Here is a 26,042-nt window from a genome sequence, read left to right as displayed (position 1 = left end):
CCCAGGCCCAGCAGCAGCAGCAGCAGCCTCCGCCTCCTCCTCCGCCGCCCCCGCCGCCTGGAGTTGCGCCGCAGCAATGAGGCCGAGCGCCCGGAGGTGAGGTCCTGCAGCGGCGGCGCCCTTCCCGCGTCCCGCCTGCAGCCGGTCCCCCGGGGAACTCGTGGAACGCGGGCGGGTGGACCTATTTCCACGGGAGCCTGGGGGCTCCGGGAGGGCTTCCTGGAAGCAACGCGGCCGCCTTTGCAAGCCCAAGCGGCTGCTGCGCCCTCGCGCCGACCCCGGGCGCTCACGTGCGGGCGCATTCCTGGTGTGCTCGGCGCTCGACCCCATCGGGCGACCAAGCGCTTCGTGGAGCCGTGCGGGGACCCCCTGCTCCTTGACGCGGCACGAGCCGCCTTTCTCCCCCCCGCTACCCGGTCCACTCCGCACCCCCCACGCCTCTTTATTTCCCTCCCGGTGTGTAGGTGTGCGTGAAGCTTTGTGCCAAAATTCCAGTCGCCTTTCGAGGTAATTGCGGGGCTGGACGCTCGTAATTCACATCTGTGGAGGGTCTGTCAGCGCGGGGGTGGAGGGACGGGAGTGACGCGGGGACAGTCCGAGGCCCCACCGCCGTCGGGCACGGTGTCTCGGGGTGTCCACTTACCGCGGTGCGTGCTGTGTCTCCGCTGGTTGCAGGCTCGGCCCGTAAGCGGAGCGCCCGCCGCCGCTCCCCCTTGGCGCGTCCCGAGGCGCCGCGAGGCATGGAGGAGGCGGCCCCCGCGGGGCACTGATCCCCGCGCGCGCCCGCGCGCACACGCCCCCCGCCGCCGCCGCCGCCGACGTCGCGCGACCCTCGCCCGCCCCGCCCTCCCGGCCCCGGCCCCACCATGACCGGCTCCGCGGCTGACACTCGCCGCTGCCCCCACCCCAAAGGCGCCAAAGGCACCCGGTCCCGCAGCAGCCACGCGCGGCCCGTGAGCCTCGCCACCAGCGGGGGCTCCGAGGAGGAGGACAAAGACGGCGGGGTGCTCTTTCACGTGAACAAGAGCGGCTTCCCCATCGACAGCCACACCTGGGAGCGCATGTGGATGCACGTGGCCAAGGTGCACCCCAAAGGGGGAGAAATGGTGGGCGCCATCAGGAACGCCGCCTTCTTGGCAAAGGTCAGTGGCTTCGAAGGAGGGGGGGTGGGGTGGGCGGCGAGGGGACCATTTCGGTCTGTACAGGGCAAATAGAGGTACTATCCACGTTCCGGGTTCTGCTACGAACACCCTTCCCCTCTCCAGTCTTCCTCACAATCCCCCCCCCCCCCCCTTTTGCTTAATTGAGATGTTTGTCTTGGAAGCACTAGAAATGGGGGAGGGGGAGGTGGTGGCTGGCTGTCCTGGGACTGTGTGGTCTCTTGTGCCAAGGTTTCCTTGAATCTCTATCCAAACTCGATTATTTATTTACTCACCCCCATGTCCATCCTCTTTCAGCAAGAGCTGTAGCCGCTCTGTTGCAGCGGTGATGCCAAGAATGCATAGGTCCCCTAGGGATCCCACCCTGCTTCTCCCCTTTGGAGCCTCCCCCTTGCAAATGATTTATTAGGCTGTGAATGAATTTGACTCAACCAGTCAGACTTCTCAGCGTGAATCATTTCTAGACTTTTTGCCAATTTTTTTTTTTTTATGACAGTGACTTTCACCTCTGAAACTTGCAAAAACAGTGAACTATCTCTCTTTTCCCGGCTATCTGGGCTCCAAGAGAGAGAAAAAAAAAGAAGTTTTGGCCATGGCTTAAAGGGGACGTTCCAGTCGACATGATGAATTAGTCTCACTGGATTGAGAAGGAGGCTCGGGAGTAGAACTCTTTTTACTTTGGAGAGAAGCCAGTGAGCTGATTGGGTTTGGTGGCCAAGGATCACTTAGCAAGAGGGAGTGAGGGAGATGTGCAGTGGTCGCTGTATGAAACATAAAATGTAAACCGGGGGGAGAAATGCTGCCAGAGCCTGGGGGGGTTGTAGCATGGCAGATGGTTTCCCTGGCACCCTGGGGACACTGGCATGGCTGAGAAGATTCCTGAGCAAGTCTAGGAATGCCAGACCTGAGACCTGGAAGGCCATCTGGTCGAGTCCCCAACCTGGAGCATCTGGTGACCTGAGCGTCTGAGCCCTACAGGCCAGAAAGCTGTGTGTGCCCTTGGGAGAAGTGGCCCAGCCGGTAAGCTTCCTGTCGCAGTCAGTCACAGTGTCTTATTACTCTGCCGGTCAAGGAGCTCTTCACTGTGCCCAAGGAGAGTCCTGCCTGCTTTCCTGTCAGCCGTAATTACCCTTGCTGAGACCTCCTTGAGCGTGAGAACAACGTTGGTCCTGGCTTGTGGTTCGGGCTTTGTCCATACGTAAGTGAGCCTTCTTTACTGAAGGACGAGCTGGGAGCCCTTAAACCTGGAGGAGAGGTGACCACAGGCAACAGAGGCCTGTTCCTACTGCTCCGTGCTGCCTTTCTAATTCTGCACCCTCAGCGGCGACCCCGCTTCTAATTGTGGCTTCATTCTTCTCCTGATTTTGTGTGCAGTGACCCCCTTTCTCAGGGAATGTTAGTATCTCCCTTCCACGTTCTGAAGACCTCCTGAGAACCGGGGGCTCATTGCCTCCCAGGGCAGCTGGTCCCAGGCCTGGCCAGATTTGATTGGTGGGAAAATCTTTCCTGAGACTGAACAGAAGTCCTCCTTCTCTCCCCTTAGTCACATGTCATCACGGATTCTTGTGTTGCCCTTTGAGCCAGAGTAGCACATGCCAACTTCCTTTGCTACTCACAGCTCCCTAGAATGTCACTAGACGGGGCTCTTAGAGAGGAAGGGACTGAATTCCAGTCCTAGCTGTGCCACCTCCAGCTTACTTAAAACCTCTGATCTCAGTTTTCTCATCTATACAATGGGAGTAGGCCAGACTTCAGGTAAAGTTCTTTCCAACTCTCACATTCCATAATGTTATGACCCGTGAGTCTCCAGGTTCTAATGCTGACCTGTGTGACACCAGAGGTGCACGGAATTACGAGTCCTCAGAACTGTGACATCTGTCAGTCTGCACCTTCCTTTAGTCTCCTTTGTCCACAGGTAGCTCCTTTCACCTTTTCTTATTTGTTAGAGTTCCCAGATCAACTCACTCTTCTCGTCTTCTTTCTAGGACAATGGCTAGTTTGAAATCAGTCAGTCCCCTAAAATAAGCACATATGAAACACAATATTCTAAATGTTGTCTGAGCAGCTTAGAACATAGAAAGCTACTTCCAGAGACCTCCAACACTGTGGCTGAATGCTGTGTTCTTAAAAAGGAGTGGTCCCTGCCCTGGCCGGGTTTTCAGTGGTTAGAGCATCAGCCAGTGCACCGAAGGGTTGTGGGTTTGATCTACGTGTATGGGAAGCAACCAATCAATGTTTTTCTCTCTACCTCCCGTCCCCGCCCCCCCCCCCCCCCCCCCCCACACACACACTCATCCCTTCCCTTCCACTCTCTCTAAAAATCAATGGAAAAAATACCCTCTGGTGAGGATTAACAACAAAGAGTGGTCTTTCTTTTTTTTTAATAGAGTGGCCATATTGTACTTTCATTTTTTTGTTTAATCCTCATCAGAGGATTTGTTTTTATTGATTTGAGAGAGAGAGGAAGGGAGGGGGGGGAGAGAGAAAGAGAGAGGGGACTTATGGGCCCTGACAGGGATTGAATCCTCAACCTAGGTATGTGCCCTGACCAGGAGTTGAACCCACAGCCGTTTTTGGTGTATGGGACGATGCTCCCACCAATGGAGCCACCTGGCCAGGGCCACATTATACTATTGTAGTAACTCGTAGGTCACATTCGAACGCCTGCCAAGCCAGGACAACCCCAGCCCGAACGTGGGCATTGGCTTTCTGAACCTAAGTAAAGAGCTTAACATTTCTCTCTCTTACATTGTGTCATAATGGTTGGTTCTCCAACCCCTGCCCCATCATGGGATCCTACCTCTCCCTGGTCCCGACATTCCCCAAACCTTGACTCCTACACAGGCTTTGAGATGGGGACCGTTTCAAAAGCTCCTGTTTCTAGGTGCCACTCCTCTTGGATTCAAGGGCTATTCCTGCACTCAGATTGGCAGATTTTTCCCCCTGGGACCAAGTCCTTTGCTCCTTTAACCAAATCAATGCTTTACTGAGGAATTTGTAGAGAAGAGGAGGAAGCGGTGGAAGGGTTGGAGAGTTTCAGGGAGATTGCGTTTTTTGGCAACTGAATTTGGCAAAGAAGTGGGCGGAGGGAAGGCGTCAGAGGCCTAAGAGGGGGACTGAATGTCACTTCCTTGGACTGCCGGGCATTCTGTTAGCAGCCATGGTAAGTTCTGCCCGAAGGTCCAGGTACCCCCTCCTGGGGCGTGGAGGAGCTCACCTGCTCTGAGATCTTCCTTCTAAATTTTCTACCAAAGACCCCTTCTCTACTGGTTGCTACATCTGGAGTTAACAATTGTGTAGGTGAAGGCCAGGGTTTTTTAGGGATAGTGCAAGAAAGCAGCTCAAGCCAGGTGGAGGATGATAGAGGATGGGAAGTCAGGGGCAGAGAGGGAGCTGGCCCAGGAAAAAAACAGCTGGGCTGTTTCTCTCAGAACCCACATTCTTGTGCCTCATTCTCACGTTGATCCCAAATTGGAAAGTAATTCACATTCAGAGGACGCAGCTTTGCCTGAGTGAAGAGGTAAAATGCTATGAGGTGAGACTTTGCTGCAAGCAGGGCTCCAATCCTGCCCCCTGCTGGTTCACTGGGCAGCTCCTTCCCTCCCTGGTTCTGCATTCAAGACCATCCACTGGTCTTTCCTGCTCAGCCCAAGGTTGTGGCCCCTGGGCCTCCATGGCAGGCTACCACCAACAGATTCCAGGCTGCTGCTGATGCAGGGGTTTGGGGCCCATCTTGGGCTCATGAGTGATGCTTCTTGCTCTCCTCCAGGAGACTCTTCTGCCTGGTGTCTGCCAAGTGTATTTTTCAGAGCAGGGACAGCAGAAGGCTTTGCTTTGTCCTTGTTCTCTCTTGTTAAAGATCCCTGGTACCTGGGGTTCCAGCTGCCTCCCTGGCTCCTCTTCTAGCTCCCCCTTCTCTCCCACATGGTGATGATATGCACTTGTGTCCATCCACATCCCTTCTCCTTGCATTCTTCTTTTTTAAAAAATATATTTTCATTGATTTCAGAGAGGAAGGGAAAGGGAAAGAGAGATAGAAACATCAATGATGAAAGAGAATCATTGATCGGTTGCCTCCTTTGCGCCCCCTGCCAGGGATTGAGCCCACAACCCGGGCATGTGCCCTAACCGGGAATCGAACCATGACTTCCTGGTTGATAGATTGATGCTCAACCACTGAGCCATCCTGGCTGGGCTCCTTGCATTCTTCTGACAGGTCATTGTATTTGGCAAGAATGGAGTGAAATTGAGTCTGTCCATAAAAACCTTGCCTGTGGTTTGTTTCATCATTATTCTTGAGCAACCCTTTTCCTGTCCACTCCACTTCCTCCTCCCACTCTCCAACCCCTGACCACAGGCACAGTATGGAAAGGGTCAATTTGACTTGTGCCCTCTAGATCCTGCCTCCGTCAGCGGGGCTGTGGCTTGAGGGGACTGGATGCAGATGGCAGGAGGTGGGAATCTTGAGGGGAGGGTCCATGGGAAATCTAGGCTGGCATTTCAGGTGAAATAGGGCAGGAAAATGACAGGAGAAGAGACTCTCAGGTCCCCCGTCATGGAGAAAACAAAAGGAGTGTGCCCTGGGCTTTTTGTTTTTGTAAACGGTTGTACCAGTTTACACTCCCATCCGCTGTATGGGAGCATCCTCGTCAGCATTGAGTGTCCAGACTTCAGAGCATCCCTGCTAAATGGAGAGGTGAAACTGACATTCTGCACTGGCTTTAATGTGCATTTCTTAAATTATTAGTGAGCTTGAACTTTTTTTTTTCAAATATTTATCCACTATTTGCATTTATTTTTTTGTGTGAATTGTCTTTTCACGGCCATTTAAAAATTGTGGTAAAATATACATAACATATAGTTTACCATTTAAGTGTTCGGTTCTGTGCATTGTTGTGCGTGCAACATCACCACCTTCCATCTCCAAAACCTCTTCTTCTTCCCCAGCTGAAACTCTGTACCCCTTAAACAGAAACTCCCTCTTCCTCCCTCCCACCCCTAGCCCCTGGCAACCACCCTTCTTCTTTCTGTCTCTATGACCTTGGCAATTCTAGGAACTCATATAAAGGAATTGAACGATATTCACGACTGGCTTATTTCACTTAGCGTGAGGTCCTCAAGGTTTATCCCTGTTGTAGCATGTGCCAGAATGGCCTTTCTTTTTATTGCTGAATAATATCCCATTGTATGTCCATGCCCCATCTTGTTTATTCATTCACCTGGTTTGCTTCCACCTTTTGGGGCCATTAAAAAAAAAAAGGACAGATTTATTTATTTATTTATTTATTTTTATTGATTTCAGAGAGGAAGGGGGAGGGGGAGAGAGAGAGAGATACATCAATGATGAGAGAGAATCATCGATCTGCTGCCTCCTGCACACCCAACACTGCAACCCGGTCCCTGACCAGGAATCGAACCGTGATCTCCTGGTTCATTGGTCGACATCCAACCACCGAGCCATGCCAGCTGGGCCAGTTGTTTTTTTCTTGAGGCCCCAAAGTTTTCTCATCACCTTGTGTGAACACTTCATGAATTAAGGAGGTTAACGCATGGTCCCAGAGGGAAGTGGATGGTTTCATCCTCTTTTATTAGGGTGAGAAGGCATCTCAGGAATGCTCCTGAGTGTCCAGGGACTCAAGCGCTGCTGATTCTGTTTTCCTGAAAAGTGAAGACATTACAGGCCTCCCCGTTGTCCGCCCCTGAAGGCACACTTCAGACGATAATAACACAGCTCACACTTAGAGAGCACCCAGTGCCAAGCTCCGAGGTGCACGTTGTATACGTAGGTTATAGAATCCTCATAGCCAGCCCAGAAGGTTTGGAGTAGGTGATATTCTCCTGTTTTATCGGGAAGGTAACGGAGGCTAAGAGAGGTCATGTAGCTTGACCAGGGTCCACAGCCAGCAGGTGACAGAGCGGGGACTCCAACCTCGTTGTGTTGGATGCGTCATCACAACTGAAGGAGCCCGCCTGGTTAATAGTTCATCGTCCTGTGGAGGCATTGGCAGCCTGAGGGGCCAGTTGGGAGCTGAGTCCCAGCCTGAGTCGCCGTCAGCGCTCCCAGATGTCAGAGTTGTAGCCAGATGACATCATCCCCTCAGCAGCCTCGGCCCCTCTTCCTGCCACAGCTCTGCTCCTCAGCTGGGGTTTGGGGAATGTGGCCACTCGCTCTCAGCAGGGGCTGAGGTAAACAGGCAGCTGTTCTTAAAAACCTTTGGGCGCCACTGAGCTTCTATTCTGAGGACCAGCTGCCGCCTGACTCCCACCCTGTCATCCGGCTCTTGTGGGCTCTGTTGGGCTTGCTGGAGTTGAAATAATTTGGTGGTTGGCCCCCACGGCCGGCTGACTCAGAACCCCGTCACTCTGGCCACCTCAGGGCTGTGGCCAACAGATGCCCCTCTGGGGATCCCTCAGGTGGCCCGTGCTTCTATGGGGCATTTCCCTGTGCTTACCAGCTTTTCTATTAAATAGGTACTCTTCTATGTGGAAGCATGCTCATGACTTAATAAACTGTATCATCCCGCCTCTCTCTCTGTGCCCCTCCCCCTTTGTGCCTGCTCTAGAGCTGGGAACACAAGCACTAAAGAGATGTTTGTGCGCATCTCCCATTCTCTCTGCTTCTCTGCGGAATCTCTGGCACGTTCTTACACAGAATTCCCGGTTTGGGTATATATGTGGATGTTACTGCACACACACAAAAATAAGGACAAGCCAGATACGTCTTGGTGTTTGTTAGGGCAGAAAACACAAAGGTACACTTCATTTTTTAAAAAAAAAATGTTTTTATTGATTTTAAAGAGAGAGGAAGGGAGAGGGGGAGAGAGAGAAATATCAATGAGAGAGAAACATTGATTGGTTGCCTTCTGCATGCCCTCTATTGGGGATTGAGCCCACAAAGCAGGCATGTGCCCTGATCGGGAATCAAATCAGCGACCTCTCAGTGCATGGGATGATGTTCAACCAACTGAGCGACACAGGCCACAGCTACACTTCATTTTTTGAACGTGTGTGTGTTGGGGAGGGTGAGGGGCATGTGAGCAAATGTTCCAATTTGCTCCCAAAAAAGACTCTCCAAGACAAGAATGTGATTTGAGTTGATATGTTGTAATCGAAATGTAGTTCACAGAACAGCTGTGTGTGCACACACTCTTACATTCACACACACACAGCACCTTGGCTGTGAAGTAGGAAGTGTGACTAGTTTCCTTTCTGTTGAAGGGGCAGTTGCTTGTGAAGTAGGAAGTCTCAAAGCCAAGAGAGAATAGAGGCGCGGAGAGGAAAAGAATGTCAAGTAGTATTATAAGTAAATGCAGCCTGGGGTACAGAAGTATGAGCAGCCCTTTCCATTCCCCCTTCTCCTCCCACCCTCCTCAGGCCCAGGGCCAGCATGCCCTCCAGCTTCACTGTGGGGCCTGAACCCAGGGAGCTGGGAGAGCTCTGGTGCCCAGCAGGCTGCCCAGCACTGTCCCCAAGTCAGTTGACCAGCGGCTTCACTGTCCATCAGCTAAGCCCTAAATCCCCAGGGCCTCCCTTTTCCTGTTTTCTCCCAGGATGGAACTAATCTGTCCCGAGGCCCTTTCTGCTCCTTCCTAAACACATAGGCCTGCAGGAGCCTCCTCTCCTTCCTGACAATGCACTGCAGGGGACTCAGGCCCACATGAGCCGAGTGCCTCTGCCCCCAGTGGCCCTACCCCCCCAGCGAGGCTGAGGATGAGAGACTGAGAAACATACAGGGGGAGAGAAAGCAAAAATCATCCCTCACTTCCCAGGAGTGACTGGATTGGAAGCCCCAGCCTGTTCTCACTCCCAGCCTCGTTGGCAGCCTGCTCAGCGCTGAGTGCTGTCTGAGCTCTAAATTCCAGACTAGAGGCGCCTACCTCCCCCTCTTGCGTCCTTGCCTGCCATTGCTCCTTTCTCCTCCCTGCAGGGCTTAGCACTCTTCCCTGCAGGACTTGTAGACACTTGGTGAATGTTGACCAAGAGGCAGACTAGGAAACCAAGAGGTGGCTGGGCGGCCCTAAGGGGAAAAGGGTGAGGTGGCTCATGAGTCAGAGGAGCTGCACTTACCTGGGAAGAGTGAAGGCAAGAGGGGACTCTTTCCTCATCCATCTGGGTCTACTAGACTCATAGGAGGGAGGAGATGGGCATTGCAGGGGGTGGTGTTGAGAAGAAATGGCAGCCAAGGCGCCCAATATTGCATTTCTTCAGGGCACCATTCATCTTGCGTTCAATGGTGCCCTGGAGTGGGGCACATAGAATGGGTCACACCAACCATGCAGCAAAAGGTTCAGTCATGCAGTAAAAAATGTGAGGGTTAATGGAGTGCCTCTGTGAACATCCTGGGCCAGGCTCAGTGGGGGACACTATAAGACATGGTCCTTGGCCTCAGTGAATGGCTGAGGCTCCCTGGGGAGGCTGGCTGTGTTCACACTCACAATACACAGAAGGCCATAGAGAGTAGAGAGTCACTGTGACCCACGGTGGAGTGTGTGTAGAAGGAATGCAGAGAGGGAGGACTTCAGCAGGGGACCAGCTGGTGTGGGGAAACCTTGTCCAGGAGGTACCACTTGAACAGGTGACCATGGCAGGGTGGCCATCTGCTCCCAGGAGCAGTTCTCCGGTGGTCTCAGTCCTGGGCCTGCCACCAAGCACTGGGCCCCAAAAAGCTCTCTCTACTTCTCTGCAGCCTTCAATACCCCAGGTTCCAAACTACAGGCTGTCGATGACGATCCCAGACTGGCTCCAGGCAATTCAGAACTACATGAAGACGCTACAGTATCCTTCCCACGAGGGTCTGAGCAGACACAGCCAGGGGACGGGCATGGTGATTGCAAGCCTGGTGGCCTGTCTTTCCCCAGCTGGTCAGCAAATACTCTCTAAGGTTGGTGAGGCCGGCATGGAGGGAGGCCAGTATGTGAGAGTCTAGAAGGAGGGATAACAGAGGATGTAATTACAATGACATCCTTTTTAGCAGGATGTGAGCCAGGATGGCAAGAAGGCAGTGAGACAGTGGTGGGCCACCTCGAGCCCCTCTGCCTTCCAGCTGCTCTTTCTCCACTTCCTCCTCCTCAGTCATCTTTCCCTCTTTCTTCCTCTGCAGTCTTTCTCCCTCTTCCCTCCTAGTCTTCTGTTCCTTTTCTTTCCTCTCTCACTTTTTGCCTGCATCTTGACTGCTCATAATCTGCTGGAGGCCCAGCTGGCGCTGCTTTTGGCTCCCCAAGTGGCCTCGACTGGTGGCCTTACTCCGTTCCTTGTGACTGAATGGGGCTCTCCCCCCTCATTTGAGCTTGAAATAGAGCTGGGGATCCCGTGGGTCCAGGCTGGGTTCAGACCAGCCAGACTGTTTTTCTTCACCTCCAGGGTTGCCAGGTTTGCAGTCAGGTTAGATCAGTTCTGAGGGTCTGCGGCAGCAACATTGTCAGGTCAAAGGGGCAGAGGCGGATGGCCCACTGGCTGCTCTGGTGTTTTATCAGGGGTAGGAGTCAGAGGGGAGCTGGGCTGGCAGAGGTATATGTGAGAGGGACAAGCCATTTGCCCAAGCAAGTCGGTAGCATCTCAGAGCTAAACCAGCATCAGACGCCCTGTAGACCCCCAGCACATTGTCCAGGATGCCAAGCCTCTTCTGGCCTCTGTCCTTCTTTCCTAAAGACCTAGAATGTAGCAGAAAGGATTTCACGGGCACTAGCCTGCATCCCACGTGCTCTCTGTGCTATAGGCAAGAACCTTTCCTGTGGATTTATTGTGACTTCCTTGAAGGGATGAATACTGCCCGGTGGGAACAACACCAGTTCTGCATTTGGGTAGGCAGATTACTCGATTAGCCTCTCAGTTTCCCCTTTACAGATTATGAACTCCCCCACAGGGCATCTTCCCAGTGGGATCCTGAAGTGGTGTTAGAGGGAGAAGGTAGTGCCACCCTCTGCTCCAGCCCTGGGAGTGTGTTGATCCCCCAACTGGGACCCCACCTGGGGAGCTTTGTGTAGTCCAGAAGCATAAACTCCTACCAGGGTGGACTTGGACCCCAAGAGCTGAGCCTTCCTGGATGTGACTGACTTCCTCACAGAACATTCCAGAAAGCAACAGAAATTAGAATGGCTCCTTCCTTCTGTCTATGACATGGGCTTCACAAGGACCACTTGAGCAGAGATGAAAGAGAATGAGCCTGGTGGGGAGAATTTGCATTCTCTGGTAAACCCAGCAGCACACCCTCAGCCAGGTTTTCATTGTTGCCCCAAAGGAGCTGCTTTTGCACTTTTCTCTGATGCATTATTATGGTCACTGACCCAGGTCACTGACTGAAGGGAAGGCCCGGCCGGCTGCTGGACTGTGCTCCCTGTCACCTGACATTGGAGCCACCACATAAAGAAAGCAGAGTGTGGTCTCTGTTCTAGCTTCTGTCCAGACTTTCACTTAGTTCCTTGGGATTGCCTATTGCTTTGTCCTGAACAATATGACCAGCGCTAGAGTACAGGGGCCTTTCGGGGCCAGTCCTGACTATAGATGTGTGCAGTGGGCAGTAGCGATATGGAAAGACAAATCCTGCCTTCCCTTCTGACAGCCTCAGGGTCTTGGCCAGCGGGAGTGCTGATTTTGCACTGTGTTCTGGGAAGAGGTGTCACTGATTTTGCTGAGGGCGCACTCGGTCAGTGAGTCTCTCTCCTTGAAGGCAATGTTTATAGGAATTCCCTCCCCAGCTCACTTGCAGGAGCTGAAAACTCTTAGGAATTGAGAAAAGATGGCCAGATAATTTTTCATTATTTTATTACCGTGAGTTTGTCTCACTTTATGTACAAGATGTACAAACTAGATATACATACAGGGAAAGTTGGGCATATGCATTGCATTTTTGCCATTTGAATTCTACTTTAAATATACCAGAATCTCATTGCTTGAATGGCATCTTTGGTAAAGTAAAAAAATCACCTAACAATGAGAGTAGATTTTTTTCTTCTACATCTAGGGTTTTGTATATTATTTTTCTAAAAACTATGCAAGCCTATATTGTTATTGGTTATTCTTATGTCCGTGCCAGTACTTTCCAAACTGTGTGCTTATTAAAATCAGCCCCTGGTCCTCGCCCTGGAACTTCCAATTTAACAGTCCAAGATGAGGTGACTCTGAATGGCATTTAGGGTTAAAACCATGGCCTGAAATCAAATTCTTCCAAGGTGGAGCACAGAATGTGCTTATAATGAGCTGCTCAGGTGGTGGTTCCGTGTGCTCGTGTCTGAGTGGCCAAGCACATCTGTGGCAGGGAGGACTCCCAGCCCTTCTCAGGAGGGTGTTCAGCACCACCCTCTGCAGCTGCCTCCACCACAGTAGGGACACACATCTAACCTCATATTCCCTCCCTGCCTGGGCTACAAGTTCACGGTTCATTAGCAATTCCCAAACATGCTCTTTTTAAATAGAATTTTGTTTGAGGCAGTATAGAGAAATGCACAAAGCAACGTTTTTCAGGCTCAGAAAAATTAAGATCCAGTCTCAGAGAAGAGAGCATGACATTAGGGAATCTTTGTCATTCAGAATGACCTGGTGCAGCCTCTCCAGTCCCTGAGACCGTCTGGGCAACTAGCTAAATCCAAGGCTGTGGATAATGTTGTCATCTCACATTTAGTAATCAATGTCAAGTGTCAGTTCAGGCATGAAATGAAAGTAAGCTCTGCTGCAGCCTGAGAAACTCTACTGCCATCCATCTACTCTTCCGTATATATTTATTCCCTTCTTCCTTCCTTCATTTATTCATTCATCTATCCAGCCAGCCAGCCACCCATCCACCTACCCTTCTATCTATCCAACCATTCACCCACCCTTCCATTCATCAATTATATTCATCCTTTCTTCCTTTCATCCATTCACCCATTCATTAATCCATCATCCATTCATCTACCTTTCCACCCATCTATCCATCTATTTATCCATCCATCTGTCTACGCATTCATTCACTTATTCCTCATTCACTAGATTTATGCCGGGCTTTATGGTCGATATAAAGATGATAAATGGTCCCAACTCTCAAAGAGCTTTTAGTCTAGTAGATGAATTAAGACATGTATTCAACTAACCGGAGTACAGAGCAGATTGAATATGGCTATTCTAAAGGTCCAAGGTGCTTTGGGGCCTAAATTAGAAGTTAGATTTCCAGGCAGGACAGTGGAGGATGTTGACTACCTGCTGGCTACTGGACACCTGGAAAGCTCTCACTTCCTCATCTCATTGAGAAATCAATGCATAGCTTCCTCTGTTGGATTCCTGGGACTTTGGAGTTTTCTCTTACTTTCCCTTTACATACTTCACACAGATACAATCATACAGGGACGCAGTTCTTTGAAATTAGAAAAATGAGGCCACTGAGTGGGTAAGTGGTGCATGATCTGTGGGCCAGGTGACCTCTTTCCTACCTGAAAGCTGCTAACTCCCTCTCCCGCCCTCCATCCCTGTATCCCAGTGCTCACTTTCCTGGTCTGTAAGGGGTGGAGATGGGGCGTGGATTGGGGGTGACCCAGGGCCATGTTGGAGGTGGGGCTTGGGTCTGTACCACCCTGACAGCTGAGCTCAGTGGTGGAGACTAACTCATTCAGGGGGTGGGGGATGCCTATGAAATGTGTTTCATGTGGCCTCCTGTACTCCATGTGATGCCCCTAGTCCAGGGGCAATGGGAGGACACTATGGAATATGGTCACTAACATCCAGGAACTAGCTCTTGGAGAGAGGAGTGGAGAATTTAGGATTTTATTTCTGCCAAGTGCATATGTGCTTTGGTGCCCTCCTGCAAAGTGGGTCCTCCCTTTTCCCTCTGTATTCCTACATGGTGCCTAGTGTGAGGACAGGCATGCTGACCGATTGACAGACAGACCAGTTGCATTATTAAGTAAGTCCTAAGACCCTTTGCTGTGCTCTATCCTACAGGTTAATGGAAACAGCGAAAGAAATGACTCGAGAGTCCTTGCCTATTAAATGCCTTGAAGCTGTCATCCTGGGCATGTATCCTTTAAGTTATGTTTGCTTAAGTTTAATCCACAGATGGACGGTGGCCTCACTGTGGGGCTGGTGTGCCTTTAATGTCCTAGGTCCTCAGAGGTGATGACCATTGTCTCTTTGGAGGACTAAGTTCTCCTGTTGTGTCTCTTTAATGTCCACCATCTGGAGTTGAACCAAATCAGAGCTTGGCTCCTTGGACCATCATCACTGTAACCTGTTAGCTAAAGCCTGTGTCAGGGCCAGCTCTTAGGCCGGCCTCACTAGTTGCAAGGAGAATTCTAACTTGGTGGGACTAGAGAGAGAGAGAGAGTGCATCATTGTATTTTGCATTCATTTGGCTTCACAACAGGAAAGGCACTCAAAGGGAAATGGGGTCCTCCAAACCCATCTCCAGGGAAATTTCTGAGAGTGGATTGTGGAAGAGACCGTGTAGTGGTGTAGTGTCCTGACTGCAGAACATAGAGCTGAAACCAAGGTCTGGTCTCTCTCACACCCTCTGTTCCATTTTCCACCAGACTCCTGGCTCCTCAGCTGAATATGGCCCAGAAAACTGTGATGGCACTGACGTACTAGTGGTGAAGGCAGTAGAACATGATCTGATAGAAGAGCAAAGAAACTCCCAGTCCTTTGGGGTGTTGGCTAGAAGGGCCTGTGACCAAGAGAACATGGCAAGATGTGGGTTTAAGAGGTGGTCCCAAGTCAGACCAGTTAGGTCCTTGGGTGCTGTGCTGAGAAGTGTGACCTTTTGCAAAAAGGCAATGGGCAGCCCAGGTGAAAGCTCTAGAGCAGAGCTGTGACATCATCAGGTGTGCGCTTCAGAGAGGTAATCCTTAGGGCAGGCTGAAGGCGGACGGGAAGGCTGGGGCTGGATCTGCAGAGCCAGGTAGGAGCTGTTACATGAGGGAAATGGTGGTGCTTGGACCATGGTTCTGGCAACAGGAATGGATTGGAGAGACAGTTTCAAGAGATATGAAGGAGATAGAATTTGCAGGCCTTGGAGGCCAGCTAGGTGTAGAAGCTGATGAGGAAGGGATCAGCAAATACAGGTTTCTGGATTAAGCGACAGTCTGTGCAGGAGGAGCTGGAGGGGTGAGAATGACAGACAGGTGAGATACGTCAGCACAGATGTGAACGAAGACAGCAGCAGTGAAAGTGAGGAAGGCGTTGGGGGTGTCATCAACTTGTGGACCGATCAAATGTGAGGAGTTAGAGGAGAAAGAGGCGGTGACTCCACATTTCTGGCTTGGAAAACCGGGGGATGGGATGATCCTTCAACAGTCCAAGGGAAGGACTTAAAAAGGAGGATTAGGTTTCTGGGGAGATGAGTTCAGATTTGGCTGTGTTGGATTTGAGGTACCTGTGGGATGCCAGGTGGGGTATTGGGAGTGTGGAGCTCAGGAGGGGCTCAGCGCCGGAAATGGCACTTTGGGAGCCGTGTGTTTAAGGGGTGGCAGGTGCTGTTCATGGAGAAGAGAAAACGCTCAAGGATGAAATCTGATTATTTTTTGGTCTAATTGACACAAAAAGCCCATAAACAACACTGACAAGGACAACTCCAAAGGTAGAAGGTAATCCGGCAAAGAGATACAGAAATGAGCGGAAGGATGGGTGGCCGAGAATCAGAGAGGGGACAGTGGGACATTTTTATGGAAAGGGGACTTTCCGCCCTTCTGCAGTCTGCAGAGCACTGGCAGGCCTGGTCTGAACAAGATGGTCCACAGGTGCCCGGGCTGACATTTCAAGAGTGGAAACTTGAGCCTTACAGAAGCCCCTCCCCAACCCCCTGTCAGACCTCCTCCCTGCTTCTCACAGAGATGAAAGGGTTGTCTGGGGAGTCCAGCAGGAGTGCAGGACCAGGGTGGGTGGGGGCAGCAGTTGGCTCAGGGCCCCACTCCCCCCCGTGGCAAGAGGCAGCACAGCTGTTGGGCAGAGCCTCCTGCAAGTTTAATGGGGGTGAACAGTTGTTGGGGATTTGCTGGGGGAGATCAGAGAAGGAGATCACAAACGCAGACCCTTCGCTGGGTGGACCCTTCAGACCGCCTGCTGATGGATGTCCGAGTACACCTGGGCCATCTTGCTTTACGACAGTCATGCACACAGTAGACTTGACCCTGTGCAAATTTATAAATTCAAGCCTTACTTGAAGTTACAGGAATTACCTAAAAACTTTTAGGCCTGGCCAGGGTTTCTCAGTGGTTGAGCATCGACCTATGAACCAGGAAGTCACGATTCCATTCCCGGTCATGGCACACGCCCAGGTTGCAGGCTCGATCCCCAGTGTGGGGCGTGCAGGAGGCAGCTGATCAATGATTCTCTCTCATCATTGATGTTCCTATCTCTCTTTCCCTCTCCCTTCCTCTCTGAAACCAATAACAATATATATATTAAAAAACAACAACAACTTAGAATTGTGGGGCTAGACCTATGACGAGGATAACATGCTCTTGGTTTTCCTTTGTTCTTACTGGTGTCACATTTAAGAAAACTGGGGAAGGTGGAGAATTGGTGGAGTAATTTGGCTCTCACTGCCGAACTCAGGGAAATTTGACCCTTGGACACAGACAAGGAAACACAGCCCTGAGTTCTAAAAGCTACAGCATCTTTGTCTTTGCTCTTTGCTCTGTGTCAGCATCCCTGTGGCCTGCTTTGCTCACGGGCACAGTGAAGGACAGGACTTGGGTCATCTGTCTGGCCCTTCACCCCCCCCCCGCCCCCGCCACAGATCCTGGGAAACAACTGGTGCCTTGGCAGCCTTGGCTCTTCCTTGAAGCCTGTGTCCTTCCTGTGTTCTCTCGTCTCGTTAGCCCCAAATTCGGGATTCATTCACAGAGAGCCACGGTTTCCGTCTTGCTTGAGCACGTGGGCACACTTTCTCGTGCGTGCTGGGGTGATAGACCTTTGGTTCCAAATGGCTTTTTGAATAACGGCAGCGCTTTGGGGGCCATAGCTGACCCTGGCGGGGCTTAATTGTGGTAGTAAAGTACTGTGGTTTATTTACGTGGTTCATTAGCAGAGGCACATCAGGCACATCCCCAGCAGGCTTGCTGGTGGGGCCTTTTCCAGGGGCTCAGGGCCCTGCTGGTCCCTCTACCCCAGCAAAGCTCAGACTATTTCCCTGCCCTCACCACTCCTCCTTGTCCGTCCCCCCGCTTTGGTTCCCCACTGCTCCAGGACCCATGGCTTTACTGATGGCTGTAATGATGGAACATGTCCTAGAGATAGTGACTTGTGACAAGATGCACCATCTGGTGGTCTCTCCCATCCCCTCCTCATGCCCGCTCTCCCCGTGGCTGACTCTATTGTCCCAGGAGAGTCATGTTGGGGCCTCTTCTCTTAGGTCCCCAGGCTTGCCTCTTACAGCACACTTCATATTGTGAGTTTGTTTTTTTAGTTTTATTGATATGTAATCAACATATAGTACTATGTACAGCATAATGATTTACATCTATTGTGACTGTGGGGTTTTAAAAATTGTGGTAAAATATTCATAATATAAACTTACCACTTCATTTAAAAATTTTTTTTAATCCTTACTCAAAGATATATTTATTGATATTAGAGAGAGAGGGATGGAGAGAGGGAGTGAAAGAAACATTGATGTGCGAAACATCAATTAGTTGCCTCCAGTACGTGCTCCAACTGGGGATCCAACCTGCAACCTGGGTTATGTGCCCTGACTGGGAGTCGAACCCTCAACCTTTTGGTGTATGGGATGATGCTCCAACCATCTGAGTCACCCGGCCAGGGCTACCACCTTACTTTTAAGTGTGCAGTTCAGGGGCATTGAGAACTTTCACATTTTGTAGCCATCACCACCGTCCATCTCCAGAACTTCCTCTCCTCAACTGAAATGGCACACCCATTAAACACCGACTTCCCATGCCCTCCTCCCCAGCCCCTGGCAACCATCACTCTACTTTTTGTCTCTCTGAATTTGACTACTGCAGATGCCTCATAAAATGGATCTATACAGTATCTATCCTTTTGTGACTGGCTCTTCTCTCTTAGCACAATGTCCTTAAGATTCATCTATGTCATAGTATGTGTCAGAATTATCTTATTTTAAAAAATTTATCGTTGACACTAGTATAGATGTTCCCAATTTCCCCCTCCCCTCACCCACCTACACCCAGCCCCGTCAGAATTATCTTCTTTTTCAAGGCTGAATGATATTCCATTGTATGTACTAGTATATACCCCACTGGTTTGTCAGTTCATCTGTCCATGGACACTTGGGTTGTTTCCACCTTTTGAAAATTGTGAGTAATGCTGCTGGGAACAGGGGTGTGCAAATATCTGTTCTAGTCCCTGCTTTTAATTCTTTTGGATCTAGACCCAGAGGTGGAATTGCTGGATCATGGGGTAAGTCTACGTCTAGTTTTTTTCGAGGAATCGCCATTCTGACCATATTGTGTCCCTTTTGAGTCTCTCTCTCTCTCTCCATCAGACTTGCAGAGAAGGGCTGCGTTCTCACCGTTGGCCCCACAGCCCCGCCCAGCAGGCCGTTGGGCCAGGAGGCACTCACTCAGTGTTTGTTACACTGACTTAAATAACTGAGGAATGCCCTTAAGCCAGCCCCAGAGAACTCGCCCCAGAAAGCAAGAAAGAATTTATGTAAGAGGCCTCAGAAGGATGTGATCTCACTCCCTGACTGCCAGTTCATCTCACATGATGAAGTGGTGAGAAAGCAGGAGAAGTCATTTTGGAGAGAATAGCCCTCCATGATCACATTGAGGTCAAGGCTAACCTCGGGGCTGTGGGCTGAGTTCTAGCAGCTTCTGTTTTTTAAGGGTGTCTGGATGAGTCCGTCCCCCCCCCCCCCCCCCCCCCCCCCGCCCTGCCACACACACACACACACACACTGAATGCAGTTTTAAGTGTAAGGGAACATATCCTCTTGATCTAAGGCTCAAGTACTTTCAGCAAGTACTCTGTGTGCAAATACTCTGTGTGCAAGCACTCTGTGTGCAAGTACTCTGTGTGCAAGCACTCTGTGTGCCTAGAGCGCTATGCCAGGGAGAGGTAGCAGGATGCCCAACACAACTCCTGCCCTCACAATATACAAACAGCAAATAATCAGAATGCTGTATGAGTAAACAACAAGTGCTCTGGGAGTTACTGGGGGCGGGCGGGGGGGTGGGGTGGGGGGGGGGAATACTTACCCGGGCTGAGGAAGGTCAGGGAAGCTATCACACTGGGAATGGGGAGGGGATACTAGTAGTAGTGATGCTGTTCCAAGGGTGCAGGCTGTGTGAGCCCACAGCATCCTGTCATCACGATTCTTAGGAGACCCCAAGGCTCTCTACCAGGTTTGAATCCCTCATGCTGGAAGGCCGATGTGTGAGTGAAGGCATAAAACAAGTTAGACCACAATAGGGACATGATGCAGAGCGTGTTTAGTGGCATGTTTCAGAAAGTTTCATAGATCACTTTGGCCTTATAGCTTATTACATTTTTTAGTTATATTTGACTTTGCATTCTGGTGGGGAAGGGATGGGGTACAGGATATATGTGCTGAGGGCAGTGGGCACAGATCTGGGCATTCATTATGGTCTCGGTGCAGCCTTCAAAAATGTCACGGGTCTGCTGTAGGTCAGGGTGCTAGTCCAGGTTGATGGAAAAATTAGACTACACGAAGGAATGGCGAGCAGGGACCAAATTGTGGCAGGACTTTGCGAAGAGCTGAGAGGATGGCAGACACCAAAAACGTAAGCAGGAGAGTGACATGTTCCAAATTCTGGCTTAAATAGATCCTTCTGGCCACTGTGTGCAAAGTAAATTGGAGTGGGGGCCAGAAATGGTGAAGACAAGTCCTAGAGGGTGGAGGACTGTCCCCACCTCCTGAGCCCTTACCATGCACAGGCCTCCACGTTAAGCACCTGGATTGTTATTTACCTGCGGAACAGTCCGGAGTCACTAAAGATGTTCAGCCGAGGAGTGATTTTATGAGATCCCAGTAACCCTCTCCATAAAGGCTGGGTCTCCAGGTGGCCATGGCCTGGCCTGGGCTGTCCCACAGACTTCAAGATGGACTTGAGGATGTGGTGCCTCTTGTCCATCGTTCCACAATGTGGAGTCGGTGGGGCAGGTACTTGGAGTTGCACCTTATACGGTTCCTGAGCCCAAACTGAGGTAATAACAGTAAGAGGCTTGCCGAAACCGGTTTGGCTCAGTGGATAGAGCGTCGGCCTGCGGACTGGGGGGTCCCGGGTTCGATTCCGGTCAAGGGCATGTACCTGGGTTGCGGGCATATCCCCAGTGGGGAGTGTGCAGGAGGCAGCTGATCGATGTTTCTCTCTCATCGATGTTTCTATCTCTCTATCTCTCTCCCTTCCTCTCTGTAAAAAATTAATAAAAAATATAAAAAAAAAAAAAAAGAGGCTGGGCTACTCCATCCAAACGAGCCCATGTGTGGAGAGAGCTGAGCTGCGGTGCCAGGTGGGCTGGGGACTGAGGGAGCCCTGAGGTTCAGGGGTTGCAGGCAGCTTTCTGTGTGGTCCCCAAGCCTGTGTCACTTCTGTGACAGGGCCATCGGGAGGAGAGGCGGACTGCACATATGACCATTCTGACACCTTCTGTCCCTACCATCTAGTTCAGTGGTTCTCAACCTGTGGGTCGCGGCCCCTTTGGCAGTCAAACGACCCTTTCACAGGGGTCGCCTAAGACCATCCTGCATATCAGATATTTACATTACAATCCATAACAGTAGCAACATTACAGTTATGAAGTAGCCACAAGAATAATTTTATGGTTGGGTCACAACGTGAGGAACTGTATTTAAAGGGCCAGAAGGTTGAGAACCACTGATCTAGTTAATCAGCCAGGCTGTCCCTTTTACAGGTCCATTGCCTTGCCTTGCTTCTGGTTGTCTTTTCTCCCCCGAACATTGCAGAAACCTTCGATTCTTGGAATGTCCCACATACTCCAGCCAGAATTGACAACTGGGAATGTCATTCCCAGCGCATATAAAACCCTTTAAAAGCTTGTCATCCTCTGTAGAAACCCGAGAGAGGAGAAAGTACTTGTTATTGTTTTGTTCTGCATTTATTTAATTACTAAAGAAGAGGGCCGTTTTCCCTCTTTGTCCCACATTAATCTGGTTCTGGTGCACCATATAGTAGGTACTCGAAGATATCAGTGAACCCTTTCAAAGAGGATTCGTCTGGAAAGGTTGGGTGTCGGCCTGCTCAGAGGCAGAGGGATGGACTGACCCATGGCCCCTTCCCCTTGCTAGGAATCCCAGCGCTGTGAATTTTCAAGGCCTCCTTTATCTTCCTTGATTCAGAATTATCTAAGATATTTAACCAATGGACAGTCTTCCATTGAGCGATTCCCCATCAGCTTTAAAACCTACTTCTCAGGAAACTACTTTCATCATGTTGTGCTGGGGATTTATTGCAATGGCCACTATGGCTCGCTGGGCATGAGCCGGAGGGCTGAGCTGATGGACAAGCCGCTGACCTTTCGGACTCTGAGTGACCTTATCTTTGACTTTGAAGACTCCTACAAGAAATACCTGCACACAGTCAAGAAGGTCAAGATTGGGCTGTACGTCCCCCATGAGCCTCATAGCTTCCAGCCCATTGAGTGGAAGCAGCTGGTCCTCAATGTCTCAAAGATGTTGAGGGCTGACATAAGGAAGGAGCTGGAGAAATATGCCAGGGACATGAGAATGAAGGTAGGTGCTGGGAAGATCTCTCTCTCTCCCTCTCTTTTTGTCTCTGTCCTGTCTCCCCAATAATTCTTGCCTCATCCCCACATTTCTGAGATGGTGAAAACTTTCTTGGGGTTATCTTGCTTGGTAGCCACCCTATTTTTAAAAAGAGAAGATAAGCCATTTGCTATTTGACATGGACAATTAAAGTATCTCATTGCATATACTACCTCAAAAATGAGAGCTAAAGTCAACTTAGATGTCACAGTTAAAGCAATGTGTTGGTCTGCAGTTCTTTCTATGAAATCAATCTAAAATGTTAGTCATTTTATACTAAGGCTCTAGTTTTGTTCTGTTTTGCCTGTGTAATAGAGTGGCTGATCATCCCAGTTTCCCTGAAACTGAAGATTTTCCCAGGATATGAGATTTTCAGTACTTAAAACCAGGAAAGTCCTGCCCTGGCAGGGTAGCCAGTTGTCTGGAGTGTCATCCGTAAACACCAAGGTTATGGGTTCAGTCCTCAGTCAGGGCACCAATGAATGCATAAATAAGTGGAACAACAAGTTCTCTCTCTCTCTCTCTTTCTCAATTTAAAAAAAAAATTTTAAACCAGGAAATTCCTGGGCAAACCAGGATGAGTGAGTGGGTCCCCAGCTTTAGAAGAGTCACATTATGTGTCTGCTTTGCTTAATAAACAGCAAAGCCCTTCGGCCAAAAATTCTGAACTCGTGTCACAGTGGCAAACAAAGGAGCAAGCGCTCTGCTGGCTTTATATAAACTCTACTCATAAGCCCTTCTTCCTTCCACCTTGTCACTTTCAATGTGACATGGTGCCTGCTTGTCCTTGTCCCTCCAGGGCCTGTGGAGTCACTGAGAGGAGCCTGTGCAGGCACTGAGGACCACAGGGGGAAGGGTTATCCACATTCAGGCTCGGTTATGTTTAGCAGGTGGGGACTTGTCATCTTCACTCTGCGGGACCTGGAATGGAGATTCTTGGCAAATTGAAACCACTCTGTGCGTGTGGGTGTGTGGAGAGCGAAAGGAACAAGTGATTTCTAGGGGAATGAAGATGGGACTTTGCCTGCACGAGAGAGGAACTTGCTGAGCAACTAAACACAGCCCAGGAGGCTGAGGCACTGGGCTCTGCTCCTCTCTCTCTGCCTCAGTAAAGGGGGCATCATACCCTCTGGGGAAGTGGTACCTTTGCTTCTCGCTTGTGCAGGATGAGAGAGGAACTCGGTGTCTCAGACTTCCTCCTGGAAGTCTCCCAGCTCAGGGCCTTCTAAACCATGTGATCATGAGGGGGCTGGGGGCTGGAGGCTGTGCTGTGGGAAGACTCAAGAACGGGGGCCGTTAGAAACCAGTGTGCCAACTCCTCATATCTCCCTCAGATCCTGAAACCTGCAAGTGCCCACTCTCCAACCCAAGTGAGAAGCCGGGGAAAATCCTTGTCCCCCCGAAGGAGACAGGCAAGCCCCCCGAGACGGCTCGGCAGGCGAGACAAATCGTGAGTAGTATTTCCTCACCTTTGTGGGTTTGTCCTGACCCTGGGGACAAAGCTGTGTCCTGGGCTTGACACTTGAACCAAGCAATGCTATCCAAGAGGACTGCCCCTCATTCGGGAGACATCTCTTACGGGGAAGGACCCACCATGCACATCACCCCTATTACTCGTACTCGCTGACAGTCAGCTGTAGACACAGGTGGAGGGATTAGACTAAGACTGTGTGAGATGAAGAATAGCCCCAAATCCTGGCAGCATGAAAGGAGCACCGGACTTAGAATTAGGATCCTGGGTCTGGACCCATCTCAGCTACGGGGAGCTCCGTGACTGTAAGCATATCATGAAACCTTTCTGGGCTTAAGTTTTCTCGCCTCCCACAATGGGATTGTTGGAACTGATGAACTTCCTTAAAACCCTGTAGCCCTCCGTACCCAGCAGAAACTGTGATCACCCTCTGTGGGCGGTGGCATCAGAAATACCCACAGGCTCATCCTCTTCCTTGGCTGACTCGACTCCCCCTATTTTAGTCCTGAGGCTAGTGACTCCACACCTACTTCCTAGATCAAAATGACCCACTTATGAAATCACAGATTGGAGATGCTGAGGATGCTCAAAGTAACCAGTGATTAATCCACTGGCAGATATTTGGGTCATGATTACACTGGGGGGTGGGGGGGATTATGCTTTTATTAACAACAGTGGCATGCTGTGTCACATGAGGTTCTGACCCTAATCCTGCCCCTGATGCTGACCATCACCCCTGACCCTTGACCCTGACCCTAACTCTATCTCCCCTTTCCGATCCAAACATCCATTCATTGCTTTCACTAACAAAGTAGTGGTTGTCTCAGAGGACTATGAACGTGTAAACCCTTCCCAGAGGGTCATTTAGCTTAGAGCAAGTGACCCAGAAATAGGAATCTGATTGCTCGTGGAGCAGGGGAGGAAGCCTTCTCATCTGATTTATTATCCTTTCTGCTCAAAGGGGGCTGAGTCCTTCCCTTAGGACAGTGGTTCTCAACCTTCAGGCCCTTTAAATACAATTCCTCATGTTGTGACCCAACCACAAAATTATTTTCTTTGCTACTTCATAACTGTAATGTTGCTACTGTTATGAATCGTAATGTAAATATCTGATATGCAGGATGGTCTTAGGCGACCCCTGTGAAAGGGTCGTTCGACCACCAAAGGGGTCTCGACCCACAGGTAGAGAACCGCTGCCTTAGGCGCTCCCAATCTTCAGCAAATGGTGAGCAGTCCACAAAGCCTGCTCTTCCCTCTAGAGCAGTGGTTCTCAACCTTGGCTGCACATTAGAATCACCTGGGAATCTTTTTAAAATCCTGATTTCTGGGCCTCATCCTCCGGAAATTCTGTTTCTTTGTTATGGGGTGAGGCCACAACATTAGTAACAAAGAAACAGAATTTTGTTATGACTCAATAATTCCGCCAACGCTGGGGACCCTACTATAGTAAGGTCAGGGCGCAGTAGGGTTGGGGACTCTGTCACCGAGTTATTATTTCAGCAATGACATAAGGCCATCGAGTCATTTCTAAATGTGTTGGGTGCCATGATGCGGCTTAGGAGTGGCCCAGAGAGTGGAAAATGCCTTAACAGGCAAGAGGCCCATCAGCTGTGGGGCCCAGGCCATCTGTGTGTGGGTAATTTTAGTGGCTGTACATCTCCCCTCCTCCCCGCAGGTGGAGCCTCTGCCAGCCCTGCATTCCTCTCTATTTTTGCACTTATCGGAATAATCCCGGCAAGGAGGATCCGTGTCACTGGGTTGACAGTCAGCTGAGTGGCACGTAACAAAGGGTGCACTAGCGCCAGCTAAGACAGTCTCAGAGGGAAACGACTCCCCCGCTCTCCACCCACCAGTCCTTTCTCATACTCTCTCCCTGAGGAGAGCTTAAAGCACCTTCCACGCCGAACAGTCGAGTGGTTCCTGTGGTTTTTAGAGACAAGGAAATGGAGGTTGAGATCCCTGTTTAAAAGGTCTCCTGTGAACTCAATTAAACCTCTCTCTTCACAGTCAGTTCCCTCCTAGCTCTTTCTTCACGGAGGGGCGTCCATAGTGGTTCTCGACAGGGGCCAGGACGCCCTCTGGAGAAGGGTTAGAAATGCGGTGGGAGGGGAAGTGAGAGGGTGCTCCCCTCAAGGGTCCCGGGGTGCCAGGGACCGTAAATGTCCTAGGGAACTCAGGACCATCCTCCCCAGTAAAGAACCAGTCCACCTAAAATGCAGCAGCGGCCCCACTGAGAACCCCGAATGCCATTTGGGGTCCTTTCCAGTTCTTACAGTCCTCGCTCCATGCTTGCTGCCTGTGACCTGGACCTGGGAGGATAGAGGTGAGGAGACAGTGGCTTTCTGGCTGGACTGTCTATGTTAGCATGGAAGCAACTCATCCCCATTGGAGTGACACATGGAACGTTCTTCCAAATTGGAGCAAGAGTCACTGAGGACCCACCAGAACCTCTGTCTTCTCTCCCTCTGTCCCTCTTTCACTCTTCGTTGCTGTTCATGATTCTTTTCCTCTCTTTTTTCTTCCTCTTTGATTTGCCTTCTTCGTCATTCACTCTATAGGGAACAATCCCTGTCTTTATCCTGTGAAGGGGCCAACCCCATGGTTCTTTCCTGCTGTTTCTTTCCTGTGTGCCTCCTTCACTTCTCACACAGACACGTCCTCTCTGCTGGTTACCAGATGTGTGGTTTCCCCCACACCAAGCAATTCTCGGTGACGCCAG

The 26,042-nt window shown here is 50.6% G+C and overlaps 1 protein-coding gene across 2 annotated transcripts in view; it reads left to right on the top strand.

Moving 5' to 3' along the window:
• The first annotated feature begins 866 nt into the window (after window positions 1-866).
• VASH2 (vasohibin 2) overlaps window positions 867-26,042 on the top strand; it is a 34,907-nt gene continuing 9,731 nt past the window's right edge. The window contains exons 1-6 of one of the 2 annotated variants that reach the window (XM_070395803.1): window positions 867-1,142; window positions 9,847-9,935; window positions 13,462-13,518; window positions 14,070-14,144; window positions 21,438-21,819; window positions 23,187-23,302. In XM_070395803.1, coding sequence (XP_070251904.1) covers window positions 867-1,142; window positions 9,847-9,935; window positions 13,462-13,518; window positions 14,070-14,144; window positions 21,438-21,819; window positions 23,187-23,302 — 995 coding nt within the window. The remainder of the gene's footprint in view (window positions 1,143-9,846; window positions 9,936-13,461; window positions 13,519-14,069; window positions 14,145-21,437; window positions 21,820-23,186; window positions 23,303-26,042) is intronic. The other variant, XM_070395804.1, reaches the window with a different exon arrangement.

The sequence above is a fragment of the Myotis yumanensis genome, unplaced genomic scaffold (assembly GCF_028538775.1).
Source record: "Myotis yumanensis isolate MYYU_CA2020_CCGP unplaced genomic scaffold, mMyoYum1.0.hap1 SCAF_17, whole genome shotgun sequence".
Classification (NCBI taxonomy): Eukaryota; Metazoa; Chordata; class Mammalia; order Chiroptera; family Vespertilionidae; genus Myotis; species Myotis yumanensis.
The sequence above is the reverse complement of the archived record's forward strand: the minus strand, read 5'-3'. Positions and strand labels throughout refer to the sequence as shown.